The sequence below is a fragment of the Neofelis nebulosa genome, chromosome 2 (assembly GCF_028018385.1).
Source record: "Neofelis nebulosa isolate mNeoNeb1 chromosome 2, mNeoNeb1.pri, whole genome shotgun sequence".
NCBI classification, from domain to species: domain Eukaryota; kingdom Metazoa; phylum Chordata; class Mammalia; order Carnivora; family Felidae; genus Neofelis; species Neofelis nebulosa.
In genome coordinates, this window is record NC_080783.1 from 196,633,156 (window position 1) to 196,649,113 (window position 15,958).

Consider the following 15,958-nt stretch of genomic DNA (forward strand, 5'->3'; position numbering starts at 1 on the left):
TGTCAGGACCTCTCAGTTGGGCCTCCCAGAAGACATACCGATGCCATTTTTGCAGTCAGAACTGAAGCCCAGACCCGCGTCGGTGCCCCCTACCTGCACACATCTACCTTTCTTCTGAAGCTCCTCGGTGTGAACTCAAGACATGATCTGATTTGCACATGAACCTCGCTGGATGTGAGCCCGAGAGTCAAGCCACGTTCACTAGAGAGGAAGTAAAAGCAAGGCAGGGGAGACAGAGAGAGGTGGGAGGAGGAGGGCGGTGGGCCAAGCAAAGGAGAGGGAAAGGAAAGCTCCTGTTATGAACCTCAGAGCCAAAGATAAGAGCCTTTTGATGATTGTTCCTTGGGGATTACCAGTATCACTCCCCCTTTGTAGACCTGCAGAACTGAGAAATCACGCCCCAGGCAAATGATCACTTGCTGGTGCAAATGTCAGGAGCACATTTGTTGGCCCATTTGTTCACTCACTTGTGAACATTCAGCAAACATGTACTCATGCCCTGTCTGTGCTGGGCCCCGTGTGAGAGGCTGGCTGGCTACCAGAAGGGTCTCCCCCAAGTCCCCCAAGCCCATTCCTGGAGTGGGACCCTTTAATGACTTCCTGCAAAACCTGCTAAACCTGATTCCTTGCCTCTTACCCTTGTCCTCACTGTACATCACCTCTTGGTGTTCCTTTCTTCCTTGACCTGGCTGTGGCCTTGGTGTCCCCCCACCCCCTCCTCTGTTCTTCAAGGCAGGCCCTGCTCCTCCACTGTCCAGGACTTTCTGTGGCCCTCATATGTGCCCCATCCCCATGCGTCTGCAATGCCAGCACCCATCACACCGCGTGGGGTTTTCCACATGCTCCCGTGTCTCCTCTTCAAGACTGAGGTCTCTCAGGACAGTGGCCACGTTTCGCTTGCCTGCAGCTGCCTCTCCAAAGCAGAGCACTTGACAAATGCATTTTAACAGTTGAATGAATAAGTGAATAAATGAATTCATCAGTCAGTGAGTGGATGAGCCCACGAATGGATGAAAGGCTTTGCTACTCTCAGAGCCTCCAGAATTCAACCTGAGTTAGTGACCAAAGTTCCGGAACCTCTGAAAGTTCTTAGTTTCTGCCCCTGGGCTTTCTTTCCCAGCCTCCGCCAAAGCCTCAAGGGTACTGGCGGCCACTCCCCTTCAACTCCCAGCGTTACGGTCAGCCTTCCCACTGGCCTCCCTTCCTCCCCAACCCCAAGAGCCACCTGTCCAGCCCTGATCTGGGCCCTCAGCAAGACCTGGCCAGGGATCACCATGCAGGCTGTGCCCAGGAAAAGGGATTCCCTCCCTTTCATGGAACTAGTGGTCAAACTGACAGCAGCATTAGTAAACCGAGGCTGGGGGGGGGGGGAGCGCGGTCAGCCCTCAGGGGCTCAGAGAAGTGCTCTGAGGCAGAATAGGGGAAGTAGGACTGGAGCAGACCATGGTGGAAGGGAGCGCTAATGAGCTGGGAAGGGGCAGACAATGCCATTTAAGCCTCGGATTTCCTTGCCAAGATGCTGAGCTTAATCCTGGGGATCAAGAGTTGGCACACTTTTCCATGGTGATGAAGCCTTTCTTCAGAACCTGTAGCCAGTAGGTTGTGATTGGCTCTGAACTGGAGAAAATGCCTCCACAGAAGCTTCAGCAAAACAGTTTATTCCCTCATAGACCAGAGGCCCAGAAGTGAAGAGTCCAGGGCTGGTTTCATATTTCATTCAGGTCTCAAGCACCTTCTATTTTTCCCTCTGCCGTTCTCTGTGTGTGGGCTCTTGTCCTCATGATCACAAGAAGGCTGTTCCACCAGGGTCCTCACATCTGTATTCTGGGAAAGCAAGGAGAAAGGTGGGGAAATGCCCTGAGGGCTCTTCAGCTCATGTCTCATTGCCCAGAATCCTGTTGCTTAGCCATCCTTAGCTCTGAGGTTAGCTAGGTTCATTGCTGCACTCCACAGTCAGAGTTCTGTTAGGTACGGGTAAACGGAGGAAGAGACATTGAGTAAGCCACAGTCGATGTCTATCACAGAATCCCCAAACATGAACTAGATCAAAAGGAACTGCTTTGGTTGGAGGAGGGCTCTGCCCACTGTGGCTCCCTCTCCACCTGTGTTGGTGGCCAGGGAAGTACCTTCATGGAACCCTACGGTGCCTGGGAAGTCAACTTGAAAAACCTTGCTCTAGGCCCGGCACACTTTTTCTGTAAAGAGCCAGATGATAAATATTTTAGGCTTTGAGGACCACGTGAAGTTTCTGTTGCACATTCTTCTTTGTAATGGTTTATTTGTTTGTTAAATATTTTAAAATGTAAGAGCACTTCTTAGCTCAAGGGACCATACAAAAACAGTCCACAGGCCGATTTGGCCCAAGGACCATAGTCATCCAGCCCCTACTCTAAGGGATCCTGGGGCACAGAGCTTTGGGTACAGAGTGAAGGAAGGCAGCAGAGGCAGGGAGTCCAGCAGGGAGGCTGTTACAAAAATTCACTCCTTGGACAAAACTGTCTCAGGCTGGGTCTCTTGGATTCCAGCTTCCAAAAAAGAAAAAAAGAAAAAAAATGCCTGTGAGCTGTCAGATCCCTGCAGCCTTACTGAGGCACTGGGCACAGGCTGGCAGGCCTGGGGATCCCTGCCCTTTGGGAGGCCCTGGGCAGTGTTCAGGAAGCAAAGACTGGGGCTCCTGGGTGGCTCAGTAGGTTAAGCATCTGACTTCGGCTCAGGTCATGATTTCAGGGTTTGTGAGTTTGAGTCCCGCATCAGGTGATCAGGGTTTGTGAGTTCGAGTCCCGCACTGGGTGAGTTTGAGCCCCGCTTCAGGTAAGCCCCGCTTCGAGTAAGCCCTGCTTCTCTCTCCCTCCTTCTGTCTCTCTTGGGATTCCCAATCTCTTTCTCCCTCTCCCTCCCCCTCTCTCTCTCTCTCTCTCAAAAAATTAATAAATAAAATTTAAAAAAAAAGTAATGTTTAAAAAAAAGGGAAGCTAGGACTATCCTCCAGAACCCAAGGTGCGCATTGCACATGGCCTTACTCCCATCCCCCACTGTTCCCTGGAAGGCAGCTGTGTGCTGAGGTGATAGTCTCCAGACTCCTCCCCCTTCCCACCACTCCAGGGCCCTGTACCAGCCTCCTGGCAGGTCTCCCTGCCTCCAGCCCTCCCTTCATGCTGAATTACAGCTTCCCCTCATGTTCACCATCAAGTCCAGACCACCCGCTCTGGCCTGCCAGGCAAAAGCCAACTGCAGACCCCACCAGGCTGCTCTCAACCCTCACCCCTGCCCTGCCTTGACTGCCTTCCCTGCTCTTCCTTCCTACTTCACTATTCACAGGATCTACTGGACAGAGAGCACACCCTTCTCCATCCTGTGGGGCCCAGCACACCTCCCTCCTCGGGCAGCCCCCTGTCATTTTCCCCTTCACTGCCATCCCCAGCCATCACCATCCTCACCGTGCTCTCAGCATTGGGGTTCTGCTTCTAACCTGCCAGGCAGGCGAGGTAACACTTGGGAAGCAGCTAGCTCGGTGCTTGGCACATGGCAGGTGCTCAGTCACTCTGTGCTAGATGATGGGTTCATCTACTCATAATGGGCGCAAATTGGGTGTCTGAGCTGTATACAAATATGCCTCTTTGATCACGCCTGTTTCACGTGCTGCCACTCTCCTGTCTCGGGAAGACACTTGGCGAATGTGATTGATGTGCATGTTAGTTAATGAGTCATTATAGAATCTCGTCTTTAAACAAAGGCCAAAGAGAGGAGGGAAAAAAATGAAAGCATCAGTACGTTGTGCACTGGGGGCCTGTCCCAAAACTGCAGTGTTTTGTCTATTGTACGGTCTACTCAGTGTAATTATCTCCTGCGTTAGGGTCAGATGCTCTAAAATGCAGTTCACATCCATGGCTGCTCTAACCAATGATGGGAATCATTTTATGGCTCTGGGTTCTGGCCTTCCAAGCAGTATTTTCCCATTATAGACATAATAATCATACCCTGCCTTTTTTGGAGGTGGCTTGGTGAGCCAGTGTCCTCTGCCCCAGGGCTGGCTGCAAGGGGGTGATGGTGGCAAGAATGTGCATCCAGGGCCATTATTCCCTGCAGAGGCCAGGCCCCTCCTCCTGCAGAAGGCACTGCCAGCCTTGGCAGGATTTTGTGTGCCCAAGCATTTGCCATGCTGCTGGGATTCGGCAAAAGAGCTTAGGGAGGGTTTGAAAGGGTAAGTCATGGTCCCTACCCAGTGGACCTAAGGCCTCACTGGGGCTGCTGTGAGGCAGTGAGCGGCAAAGAGCTTGGCCTCTGGTGGCCTGGTGAGTCCCAGTTCTACCACTTGGCCGTGTGATCTTAGGCAAATCGCCTAACGTCTCTGTGCCATTTGTAAACTGGAGGTATTCATAGTAGCTACTGTTGTGAGTCGATGTGAATTGATGCATCTAAACTGCTCAGAGCAGAGTTGAGCATGCTGTAGGGTCAGTGCTTGTAGTGAAGAACTCTCGTTACGAAAAGATGATCAAAAACTGTGATTAGGTGTCTCAGAGAATCTCCTAGACCAGGGGTCAGCAAGCTAGCGTTGCTTTTTTTTGTAAATCAGGTTTTACTGGAGCATAGCCATACCCATTCACGTATATATTATCTATGGCTACATTCGTGCTACAACAGCAGAGGTGGGTAGTTGCAACAGACATCATATGCTTAAATATTTACTCTCTGGCCCTTTACAGAAACAGTTTGCCAGCTTTTATTCCACATGGTAACTTGTATGGGGGACTGGGAGCCTAGCAATCTGTCCTTGCTGGAGAACTGGGAAGGGTTTGGAAAATGTTCTCTGATTTAGCATTGTCTGAGCCCCTGGCACGTGCCTGGCACATGCAGTGGAGGAGCAGGTAAACAGATCAGTGCCAGTACAGCAGGTAAGTGCTGACACAGAGGTGAGGAAGGGTATCGGAGCACTTGGAGAAGACGGGCCTCAGGGAGGAGACATTGCTAGGGGAGCCCATGGGGAAGGAGGGGTCTGTACAAACCAGAGTCGCCAATGCCCAGATCCCAGCAGATTCCCAGGTCTCCTCCATGTGTGTCTGGCTGGGAAGTGGTGACATTATTCATATAGGACAGGACCAGGGAGGGTGAGAAGGGAAGGAGTTTCCAGCCTGAGCGGATGGTCCCCCAATGATGCCATTGGCCATCAGGGAGCGTGGGGGGCGATCTTGCCTGTCAATGGGAAAACCAGAGGGGCTAAGGCAGCCCCACTCACTGTTGACAGTTACCTGCTGTCCCCTCTTTCCTAACGCACCCCAGCCGCTGCCTGCTGCAGGCACACATACCCCCCTCACACACACACTGCCACAGCTCAGACTCTCCTGGGTTTCCCACCAGCCCTCAGCGCTGTTGCTGCTAAAACAAAAATGACATGTCACACCTTTCCTCACAAATCGTCCATCATTTCCCCTTGCCTTTAGGACAAAGCCCAAATCCTTAGCATGACAGACAGCCTTTCCTAATCTGGTCCTCCCACTTCCTCCCATCACCAGCCTCCACTTCCATCTGCATTAAGCCACTGTCAGGAGTCTCTAGACCTTTGCCCGTTCACCTGCTCCTCCCTCCGCCTGGATGGCTTCCCCTTCCTCATCCATTTAGGTAACTTGGGTTCATCTCCTGAACTCAGCCTGGGCTTCATTTCCTTTGGGAAGCCTTTCTTCCAGCCAGTGGCACTCATCTCCTCTGCCATCTTGTTCTGTGCTCAAGGGTGTACTTATAACAGAGATGCTCCCCACTGTGAACACCATGCCCCGTGCAGAGGGGCCCTCAGAAATGGTGGCCAGGCAGCAGCTGGCCTCTGAGATCCCTGAAGGCACCCGGGGGTGAGGCTGTGCAAGTCCCCTAGCAGTTTGTGGGTTTGCACAGAGGACACCTGCACAACAAGGAAAAACCATCCATGAGAATCCTCTACTCCTTGGGTCATAGAATAGAACACAAAGAACACCTCCGGCCTCCCCACTGGGAGGGGAAAATCTTCATCAGATTGGAACCACAGATGAACGGATAAAGAAGATGTGGAGTGTATACACACACACACACACACACACACACACACACACACACACACACACATGCAATGGAATATTACTCAGCCAGAAAAAAGAATGAAATCTTACCATTTTCTACAACATGGATGGGGCAAGAGAGTATAATACTAAGCGAAATAAGTCTGTCAGAGAAAGACAAATACCATATGATTTCACCCATACGTGGGATTTAAGAAACAAAACAAATGATCATAGCAGGGAAAAAAGACAAACCAAGAAACGGACTCAAGTATGGAGAGCAAACTGATGGTTACCAGAGGGGAGGAGAAGATGGGGGAGGGTGATGGAGGTTAGGGAGCGCACTTGTCGTGATGAGCACCAGGTTGTGTGGAAGTGTTGAATCACTATATTGTACACCTGCAAGTAATATTACACTGTAGGCTAACTAACTGCAATTTAAATAAAACCTTTAAAAAAATGAAACTGATAAAAAGAGGCCCAGATTAGCCATTAGGAGTGGTGCCTCTGTGTCCTGTCTTCATGAATGGCACCACCATCCACCTGTTCGGAGACCCACAAGTCATCCAGAATCCTGTCCCCTCCCTTGGTCCCCACACCCATCCAGTCACAAAGCCCTAAATATTGCCAGGCCCTGTCTCTCGTTTCCAGCCCCCCCACCCACCCCCCCACCTCCATCGCTCACCTAGTTGAGTACAAATGCCTAGACCCATCCTCACCACTCTGGCCTCACTCCCACCACATCCGTTTCCACACGAGCAGCCAGACGGATGTTTTTCTCAAACGCCCATGTGCCCCTGCCACCCACTGTTTAAAACTTTTCTACCACCTCTCCCTCAGGATAAACTCCAACTCTTTGGATCAGGGGAGATTATAAGACCCTTTGGACTCAGCTCCAGGCAAAATTCTCAAGTTCTGGACCTTCTTGAGTCACCTCCTTGCACTGAACCTCCAACCACATCGTCCCCCATAGTGAAACAGCTAGGAGGTGTGCTTAGTGTGTGGACCTTCCATCAACAGACAGTGAACACTTGTTCTAGAATGTCCCATCTCTGCCACAGCTCAGGCCCTGTGCCTCTGGCTCCTCGGAATGGTCCTTCCCTCTCCCAGCATCCTCCTGCAGCCTGACCGTCTTCTGTAGGCTTCAAAACCCTCAGCACTACCACGGACCATCTTCCTCCTACCCCCGGTGCAGGCTCTGTGAGCCACAGGCCCCTCACTGGGACACCTATCAACCAGCATGGCAATTCTCAGTGTACTTTCTGTCTCCCCTGCTCACCAAATGCAGGGACCATGCTCACTCTTGAAACCCCACCTCCTAGACCTGGCATATGCTGTGTGTTTAGTAAATATTGTCGAAGGCAGGACTGGAACAAGAGAGAACCTTGTTGAAACCTCCTTCCTGGAACATTCATTTATTCAACAGATAAAAGAGGGTGGAGCAAAGCAGGCAGAAGAGAGGCTAAGAGAAAGTTCTGCCCCCAGATCCCTGGGGGCTAGAGAGCTGAGATGCCACATGTAGCCTGAAAAATTGACACCAAGTCCAGGGGATTTCTGTGCGTTAAAGCATGAAGAAAGAATCTAATCTTCTCACAGGCAGCCAGATGTGCCTGATGTTCCCATAACAGTCCCCAGAATTGGCCAGATGTGCTGTGAACATCTTTGGAAAACATCAGGGGACTCTAGAGACTATGGCCTGAAAAAAAATAGCTCACGCTCCAAGAGGTGGCATGGAAATGCTCAGTTTGGATCAAGGGTTATGTGGGGAGGTGTCGCAGGGACTCTGGGCATCAGGACCCAAGGAGGGAACTTCTCACTGTCCTCACAGCTGTACGCGTGTCTCTTGGCAGCCCCTACCTGCCCCCTAACCCCATGCTCCCTCCCCAGGTGATCAAGCTGGCCTTTGAGGACTTCGACTTGGAAAGGGGCTACGACACCCTGACGGTGGGGGACGGCGGGCAGGACGGGGATCAGAAAACTGTCCTCTACGTGTGAGTGAAGTGGGGCTGTGGTCAGGAGGGTGGGAGCACATGCCCCTGGCCCAGGGGTGCTGGAATGATGCATCATGTCCTTTCTGGTCCCCAGGCCACACCGTGTCAAGGACAGGGGTCCTTCTGTGCTGCTGGTTTCAGCCCCTCTGTTCCAGAGCACTGGCCAAATTCTCGCAGGAAATGAGTATAGAATGAACCATTTCTCAGGGAGCAGGGAGAGTCAAGGTTTTGTGTGCACACCTGGAGCATTCCACATGATGGTCTGCTTCTGTGTAGACCCTGCTTCTGCCATCCTCCAGCTTCTTCTCAAGGCCATGTCCATCCATGGCAGTCTGACTTCAGACAGAGACAGGGGAAGTGTTTTGCTAACCTCCCGCATGCTAAGAACTATCTGGGAAATGGATGGTTTCAGGGATCTGGGACCACATACACATGATGGCCACATTTCCTGAGCAACGAAAGGCTAGTGTCATGTGGTCTAGTCAAGGGAGAGGGTAATATCTAGCTGTCCTGGGATTCCATTGTGTTGGGTCTTGCGTCTGGTGGGGAGCATTAACTCCTCTTTTGCCCACCACCACTAGCCTGACATAAACATAGGAAAACACTCCTGTTGGTGCATGTGGCCCAGCACAGACAGCCTGATCTTGCTCCTCTCCCCTGCCCAGATGGCAGGGAGAGGAGGGAGGAGGGTTTCATGTACACCAAACATCCGCCATGTGCCCAGGTACTGGGAAGGGAAACTTCACATCCGATATCTCATTTAATTTGTGTTATTATCCCCGTTTAACAGGTAGGGAAACTGAGACCCAAAGGTTACAAAGGTAGTTGGAGGCAGAACCAGCAATTGAGTTCATGCCTTTTTTTTTTTTTTTTTAATTTTTTTTTCAACGTTTTTTATTTATTTTTGGGACAGAGAGAGACAGAGCATGAACGGGGGAGGGGCAGAGAGAGAGGGAGACACAGAATCGGAAACAGGCTCCAGGCTCTGAGCCATCAGCCCAGAGCCTGACGCGGGGCTCGAACTCATGGACCACGAGATCGTGACCTGGCTGAAGTCGGACGCTTAACCGACTGCGCCACCCAGGCGCCCCGAGTTCATGCCTTTTGATTTTAGTCGAGGAGAGCATCCCATGCCATACCCCTTCCCGACCAGGCTAACACCCTCTGCTTTTAATGCTGAAGGAGAAATGGCTATTCAGTAATAGCTTCCCTGTCCAGGAGCTGTTCTGTTCTGGGCCCTTCCCACACCTGCCAGAGAAGACCCTGTCAGGACAGTTAAATGACTCATGACATTACCCTCTGAATCAGGTGACGTGGCTGGGACTTGGAATCTCTTAGGAGAAAGAAATGGAATGTGAGCCTGAAGGACATCCCCTCCCCCCTGCCTACTCCACTGTATTCATCAGGGTTCTCCAGAGAAACAGAACCAATAGGATGTACACAGAGAGCAAGGGATTTATTTTAAGGAATCAGTTCACATGATAATGGAGACTGACAAGCCCCAAGATCTGCAGGGTGAGTCGGCAAGCTGGAGACCCAGGAGAGCTGTTGATGTAGTTTTAGTGCAAAGGCCAGCGGCTCTAGACCCAGGAAGAGCTAATGTTTTTATTCAGGTCCAAGGCAGGATGGATGGATGGATGGATGGATGGATGGATGGATGGATGGATAGACAGACAGACAGATAAGCAAACAAGCAAGCATTGTCCCAGCTGGAAGTCTGGCAGGCAAAAAGAGTTCTTTTTGTTCAATGTAGGACTTCAACTGACTGGATGAGACCCACGCATACTGAGAGGGGGAATCTGCTTTATTCAGTCTACCAATTTAAATGTTAATGTCATCCAAAGGCACCTTCACAGAAACAGAACAATGTTCGGCCAGCTATCTGGGTACTCTTCGGCCCAGTAAAATTGAACCACAAAACTAGCCATCATACCCCCTTCCTTCTGTTGGTGGATCCTCATCACTCACCTGCCCTATATGTTACATCAGTTCAGTGCGCCCAGAAGGCCAGGATCCCAGTTCTGTCTCCTCCAAAGACAAAATCCCAGTGTACTTTGTCATAGAGAGAACCTTACAAACAGCAGAGCTGAAAAGATTCTTAGGGATCATACAACCCAAACCCCTTATTTAACATGAAAGAAAAAAGCCCAGAGTGGGTCAACCACTTGCCCAGGGCCCCACAGCAAATGAATGGCAGATCCAGGGTTTACATGCAGGTCTCTGGACCTATGTAGTTTGGGTGAGTTCCCAATAAGTTCTGTAACAGCCCAGGGGCTCTGCCCTCACACTCCTATCTCTTTAGGCCAATGTCAATCTCAAACCTCAGGGAAACACACAAAATGGTTGGACTCCTTTGTTGTCATAGTTGGGTCAAACAGACTCTGCCACCCTAGAGTCAGGAGCCAGCCCTGGCTTGGCCTCAGTCCTTACTACAGAACGCCAGCACCCTAACCCAGTGATGTCACATGGGCCAGGCCGGTGTACCCCAGGTGTAGCTCCACCCCTATGGCACTCATGCTGCGATCATCATCCCTGCAGCCAACTCAATGGCCCTCCAAGCTTTGAGACCCCAGAATGGAGCAGAGATTAAGACCCGTTGATCCAATCACGCCATCTACAACCAACTCCCAATCTGGGCTGGTGATCTGTCTGGTCTCAGCAGCAAGAGGATGGTTCCATATGGAAACCCCAGCCTATGCACAGGCTCTGGCTCTACCGCTTTCCATCAGGCTGACCTTGGTAAAGCCACTGTCCATTCTACACCCTGGTCTCATCTGTACAATGGGGATAATGCAACCCCTCCCTCCCTGGCCTACTGGGGTCATTTAATAAGATAATAGATGGAAAATTGTCTTGTTTGGATAGGTTTTGGTAAATGTGAGTTGAATCAGAATCTTCCCCATGCTTAAACTCTGTTCTTCAGAAAGAATGTGGCCCCAGAGTGACAGTTGCACTTTAAGACTTGCTTCATATATAGAATGGAGAGAGATGTCTCATTCAAAGGAATGGCTGGGTTCCGACTGCAGCAATGAGTTTCTGTCTGTGTCTTTTCTGCAGTACAGTTCACATGAGAGATCGAAGGTGGCAGGATTGTAGACACCCCTTCATTAGCTCTGACTACAGCTATTCTGTCCCCTGAGAAAGCAAGGACACAGATCACCCTCCTGAGCCCAGGGGCTAAATCCAAGCCCCACCTGTGGCTGAAGGGGAGAGGTGGTGAGTCTTCCCGCCCCTGGAGCACATGCTCTGGGCTCCAGAGTCAAATAGTGTGGGGCCAGGGATTTGCCTGAGTGGCCAGGGTTTCTAGTCATTCAGTGGGGTGCCATGGTGGGGTGCATGCCTCTAAATCTCTCTCTCCTGACAGCCTGACAGGTACGTCGGTCCCAGATCTCATTGTCAGCACCAACCATCAAATGTGGCTCCTCTTCCAGACCGATGGCAGTGGCAGCTCCCTGGGATTCAAGGCTTCTTACGAAGGTAACTGCTCTTGAGGAGCCAGTACACTCACTGTAGGATCAGACTTGGGGTCTGGATGTGGAATCAGCAAGCCCTGGGTTCGCATCCTGGTTCTGCCCCGCTCTAGCTTCCTGTCTCCTTAGGCACATTATCCGACTTCTCTGAGCCTCACCTCCTTCATGCAGTGGGTCCCCGGACTGTTTTGAGGATTATCTGGGATAAAGCACGTGAAGCACAGACCACACAGCACCAGACGCATACGTTAGTTTCATCCGCAATTCATACCTGGCTTGTGTAGACCTTTAAAAGACCCCATAAATTTTTGGAGCCTTGCTTATTTTTTTATCTTTAACTGGAAGAAGTAGCTTCCCAAGCTCATATATGGGTCACAGTGATGAGTAACTACGCACAGGGCTGGGGACACACACACCATTGGTGGCCTGAGGAGGGTACAAATGCAGATGAACTGAATCTACTGAGAATCAGCATTAAGGGAACAGCAAACCCTGGGCCCAGGAGAGACCACCACCATCAGCCTTATGTGCGCCTCCAGACTTCCTATTGATGATGACTGCCGATGCCGATCCCCACAGAAAGGGGAGCAGAGGCCAGCCCCCTGGGCATTTGGTCACATTTCTTTGGTGGCAGAGCCTAGCCCAGCACTAGGGGATCCAATGCATCAGATCCGAGCCCCTGCAAGGAGTCCACACTCTAGTAGTGAGAGGAAAAAACACACGAGCTATCACTGAAGCAAGATACCTGTGGCAAACAGCCAGTGGGAGCACAGAGAAAGAGGCATTCATCCTTTGTGTGGCATCAGGAAAGGCTCTATCAAGAAAGTGAGCCTTGAGTCTTGAAAATGACTCGGTGGCTATCAGAGAGGCAGGGCAGGGGATAAGGGAGAGAAGGTATTTACCCACCCCCATCCAGAGACCTGATCATTCTACATGAGATGAGTTGGGGGAGAAACTCCTAGAGACTCTTCTTCTGCTCAGTGTGTCCCAGGGACCAGGGCCCAGGACTTCTTCCTGTACCAGGACCTGTGCTCTGTCTCCAGATTGGGTACACAGGAGGTGTGTTAGTTTCCTACAACCACTCTGGAGAAGGCCCACAAACTGGGGGGCTTAAAAGAACAGAAATGTTTTCTCTCCCTGTTCTGGAGGCCAGGACAGTGAAGGTACTGTTGTAAGAATGGGAAGCACGTGTCGAGGTGACACAGAACAGCAGACAGAGAACACCTACAGGGTGACAGGTGCTGGTGGGCCCACATCCTGTTTCTCTCACTTTCTAGCTCCATGGCAGGTCAGGGAGCCTCTCTGGCACTCTGTTTCTTCACCTGTGACATGGATGTAATAATATGCCCTAGGACACAGGGCTTCTGCAAACAATAAGTTTGATAAAGGATGTGAAAATAAGAATTGCACAGCAATTATGAGTGACTAGTGAGTGAGGACACAGGTAGTTAAACCAGTGTCTCTTTGGGTACCAGAGTTACATGCAGCTCTGGGGGGCAGTGGAGGGAAGTCAGGAGACCCTAATTCAGGCCTCTCTGACACTCAACCCCTTGGAAAATGGGAATGGATTTGGACTCAGAGTTTTCCCCATTTCTGAAATTCTGTGCATGTTCAGCACTGAATGTTTCCAGAAGTGGGGAGAAGTGATCCTGTGCCACCCACGTGCCCTTAATCTGTCCATATTTTATCAATGGCATGGATAAGACATGAATAGCATGAGCCGGAAAGGGACGACAGTATAGGAATCAGCAAACAAGGTGCAGGAAGACGTCGATGGGTTGGAGCAGTTGCCCAAGTTACCAGGATCAGATGCAGTGGGAATAAATACCATGTCCTCTGTTAAGGTTCAGAAACTTAGTGCCTGGAATTTACCTCAGGGAGTTAGTTGTGCTTTATTCTGTTCTGCCCAGGCACCGAGAATTGGGCTTAATTGTGGGGACAGGTAGGGAGAGGGCTGAAGTCAAGCCCAGTGACAAAGGTTAATGGCCCCCTGAAAGTATATTTGGGGGAAGAGTGGACTCAGGAGAACGGAGAGCTGCATCTAAATATTTGAAGGGTTGTCACGTGGGAAAGAGGAATTAGCTTTGTTTGGGCCATCTCTCTGGCTGGCCCCTCGCTGCCCCTGCAGAGCAGGCCCTTCTTGGGGTCTCTCCTCAGCTTTCTGTCCTCTTTCTTCTAGAACCCTCCACAGTTAATTGCATCCATTCCCATGGCTTCCATCTCAACCTAAACACTGGTGACTTCCAAATCTGTTCCCCATTTGTAGTCTTCCTGTGACACAGTTGATACGCTTCTCCCTCAGACATCTCAAACCCAAGGCACGCACGTTAGGCTTCTCGGGCAGATATAACAAGACACCATACACTGAGGGCTGAAACAGAAATTTATTTTCTCACAATTCTGAAGGCTAAGAGTCCAAGATCAAGGTTCTGGCTGATTCAGTTTCTGGTCTGGGCTGTCTTCAGACTGCAGCCTATGACTGTGTTCTCACATGGTCTTTCCTTGGAGGCGGTGGGGGTGGGGGACACAAGCTCTGTGGTGTCTCTTCTTATAAGGACACTAATCCTATTGGCTTTGGGCCCCACCCCTAGGGCCTCATTTAGCCTTTGTTACTTCCTTAGAGGCCCCATCTCCAAATACAGGCACATTTGAGGTTAACACTTCACCATATGAATTTGGGGAAGACACACACATTCAGTCCATTAACATCATCCAAACCGAGCTCACCATCTCCACCCCCATGCCACACCGCCTGCTCCAGTGTCCCCGTGTTGATGAATTGTGCCACCATCCATACCATCACTGGGCCTCACCTCCTCCTCCTCCTCCTTCTCCCTCTCCCTCTCTCATCTCTGACTCAGTTCCCAGATTGTCAGTTCTCCCGCTGCAGTGTCCCAGCCCCTCTGTCACTCCCATGGCTGAGGCTGTCATCACCTCTCACTTGAATGATGGCCCAGTCCTTCTTCTTGGCCTCCCTGACTCTAGTCCTCCCCCACCCACCATCGGCCACACACATCCCAGCGATCTTTCCAGGATCCACATCTGGCAGAGTTCTCTTCTACTTAAAAATTCCTCATGATGACTTCTCATCGCTCTTAGGGTTATCATTCACATGGTATCCAAGACTCTCCATTTACGGTAACTCCAAGCCACATTCTGGCTCCTGTGAACCCACAGAGTGCCCAGTGCCTGGCATACAGCATGCGTTCAGAAAAGCTCTCAGATTAAGGTTTAATGACTTTCTACACAAGCACAACCAAACACCCTTCCTCCACACCCTCTCCATCCCCTCACGGCCCACTTTATCGCCTCTCAGAGCTCAGATGCAAGAGCCAGGCGTTCTCCGTTGTCCCCCTGGCTTTGGGGTCAGACAAACTCTGTTTTTAACTGAGTTCTGCCATTGGTTCTGTGTGTGGTCTTAGCCACTCCCTCCATATCTTTGATTCTGAGTTTTCTCACCTGCGAAGGTGGACTGATAAACAGTGATCTCATGGGGGTTCTTCCAAGGGCTCGGTGTAGTGAGGCTCCCAACACAGGGCCAGCCTGTAAACAGTTAAAAGCCTGCCCCTCAGGGCCAGCCAGAGTAAACAGTTAAAAGCCTGCCCCCTTGCCTGCTTCCCCAGGTCCGTAGCTCCTCTCCTAACCTGCACCCTTGGCCCAGAGCTTCTGAATGACCTCCGTCCCTATCCTAGCCCTCCTTTTATCTGCTTCTGGGGAATTCCATACATGTTAGGCCCCTTGGCTCGGTGATAGGAGGGTGTAGATGTTCCACAGGTGGCATGAGGCATTCGTGGGCAGAGACCACCCTCCAGGCACTTCTGGCCCCATCATCATCAATATGCCCTCTGCCCCAGCTCAGGTAAAGAGAAGCTTCCTTGGGGCCGGCAGGTGGCACTGCAGTATAACCTCCCTCCCCTCATTAAAAGTGTGAGCCCTGGGTGGGAAAATTGGGGGATTTACTTTCTAGAAATTCTTCCAGTTCTGTTTGTCACAATCACAGGTCAGGGTGGGGGAGGGGACTCAGGCTCCATCAATATCTGAGTACTTGGAGCCTGGAACTCAGTCCCCCTCCATGGGGGCAGCCAGCTGTAGGAAATGCATTCAGAGTTGCAATTGCTTTGCTTCCCAGTAGAACAAGAAATATTTAAGGAACAGGCAATTAGCACTTACCAGAAACATTATAAAATTACATACAACTTGCTAACAAGTTTTAGCATCAATCTGGGAGTCTCCTTGCTTCCTGACTCAGAGCCTGGAATCTGGCAGCCTAATGCAAAATCTGGGGATTTGGCTGGCACAGGCAAAGAAGGAGCTGAGACCTTGACCCTGGAGACAATGAAGGAGCAGGGCGGTAGAGATTATACAGAAAGGATGCCCAAGAGCGGGGACCCGTGTTGGAAATGAGGTCAGCTGTGTATTCAATACTATTTAAGCTCCTATTGTGTGTTGCAGACACTATTCAGGACATTGGGGC

The 15,958-nt window shown here is 50.9% G+C and overlaps 1 protein-coding gene across 1 annotated transcript in view; it reads left to right on the forward strand.

The window, feature by feature from the left end:
• CSMD2 (CUB and Sushi multiple domains 2) overlaps positions 1–15,958 on the forward strand; it is a 600,568-nt gene that overhangs the window by 321,930 nt on the left and 262,680 nt on the right. The window contains 2 exon segments of the mRNA XM_058718151.1: positions 7,911–8,014; positions 11,379–11,491. Of these exon segments, the coding sequence (XP_058574134.1) occupies positions 7,911–8,014; positions 11,379–11,491 (217 nt within the window).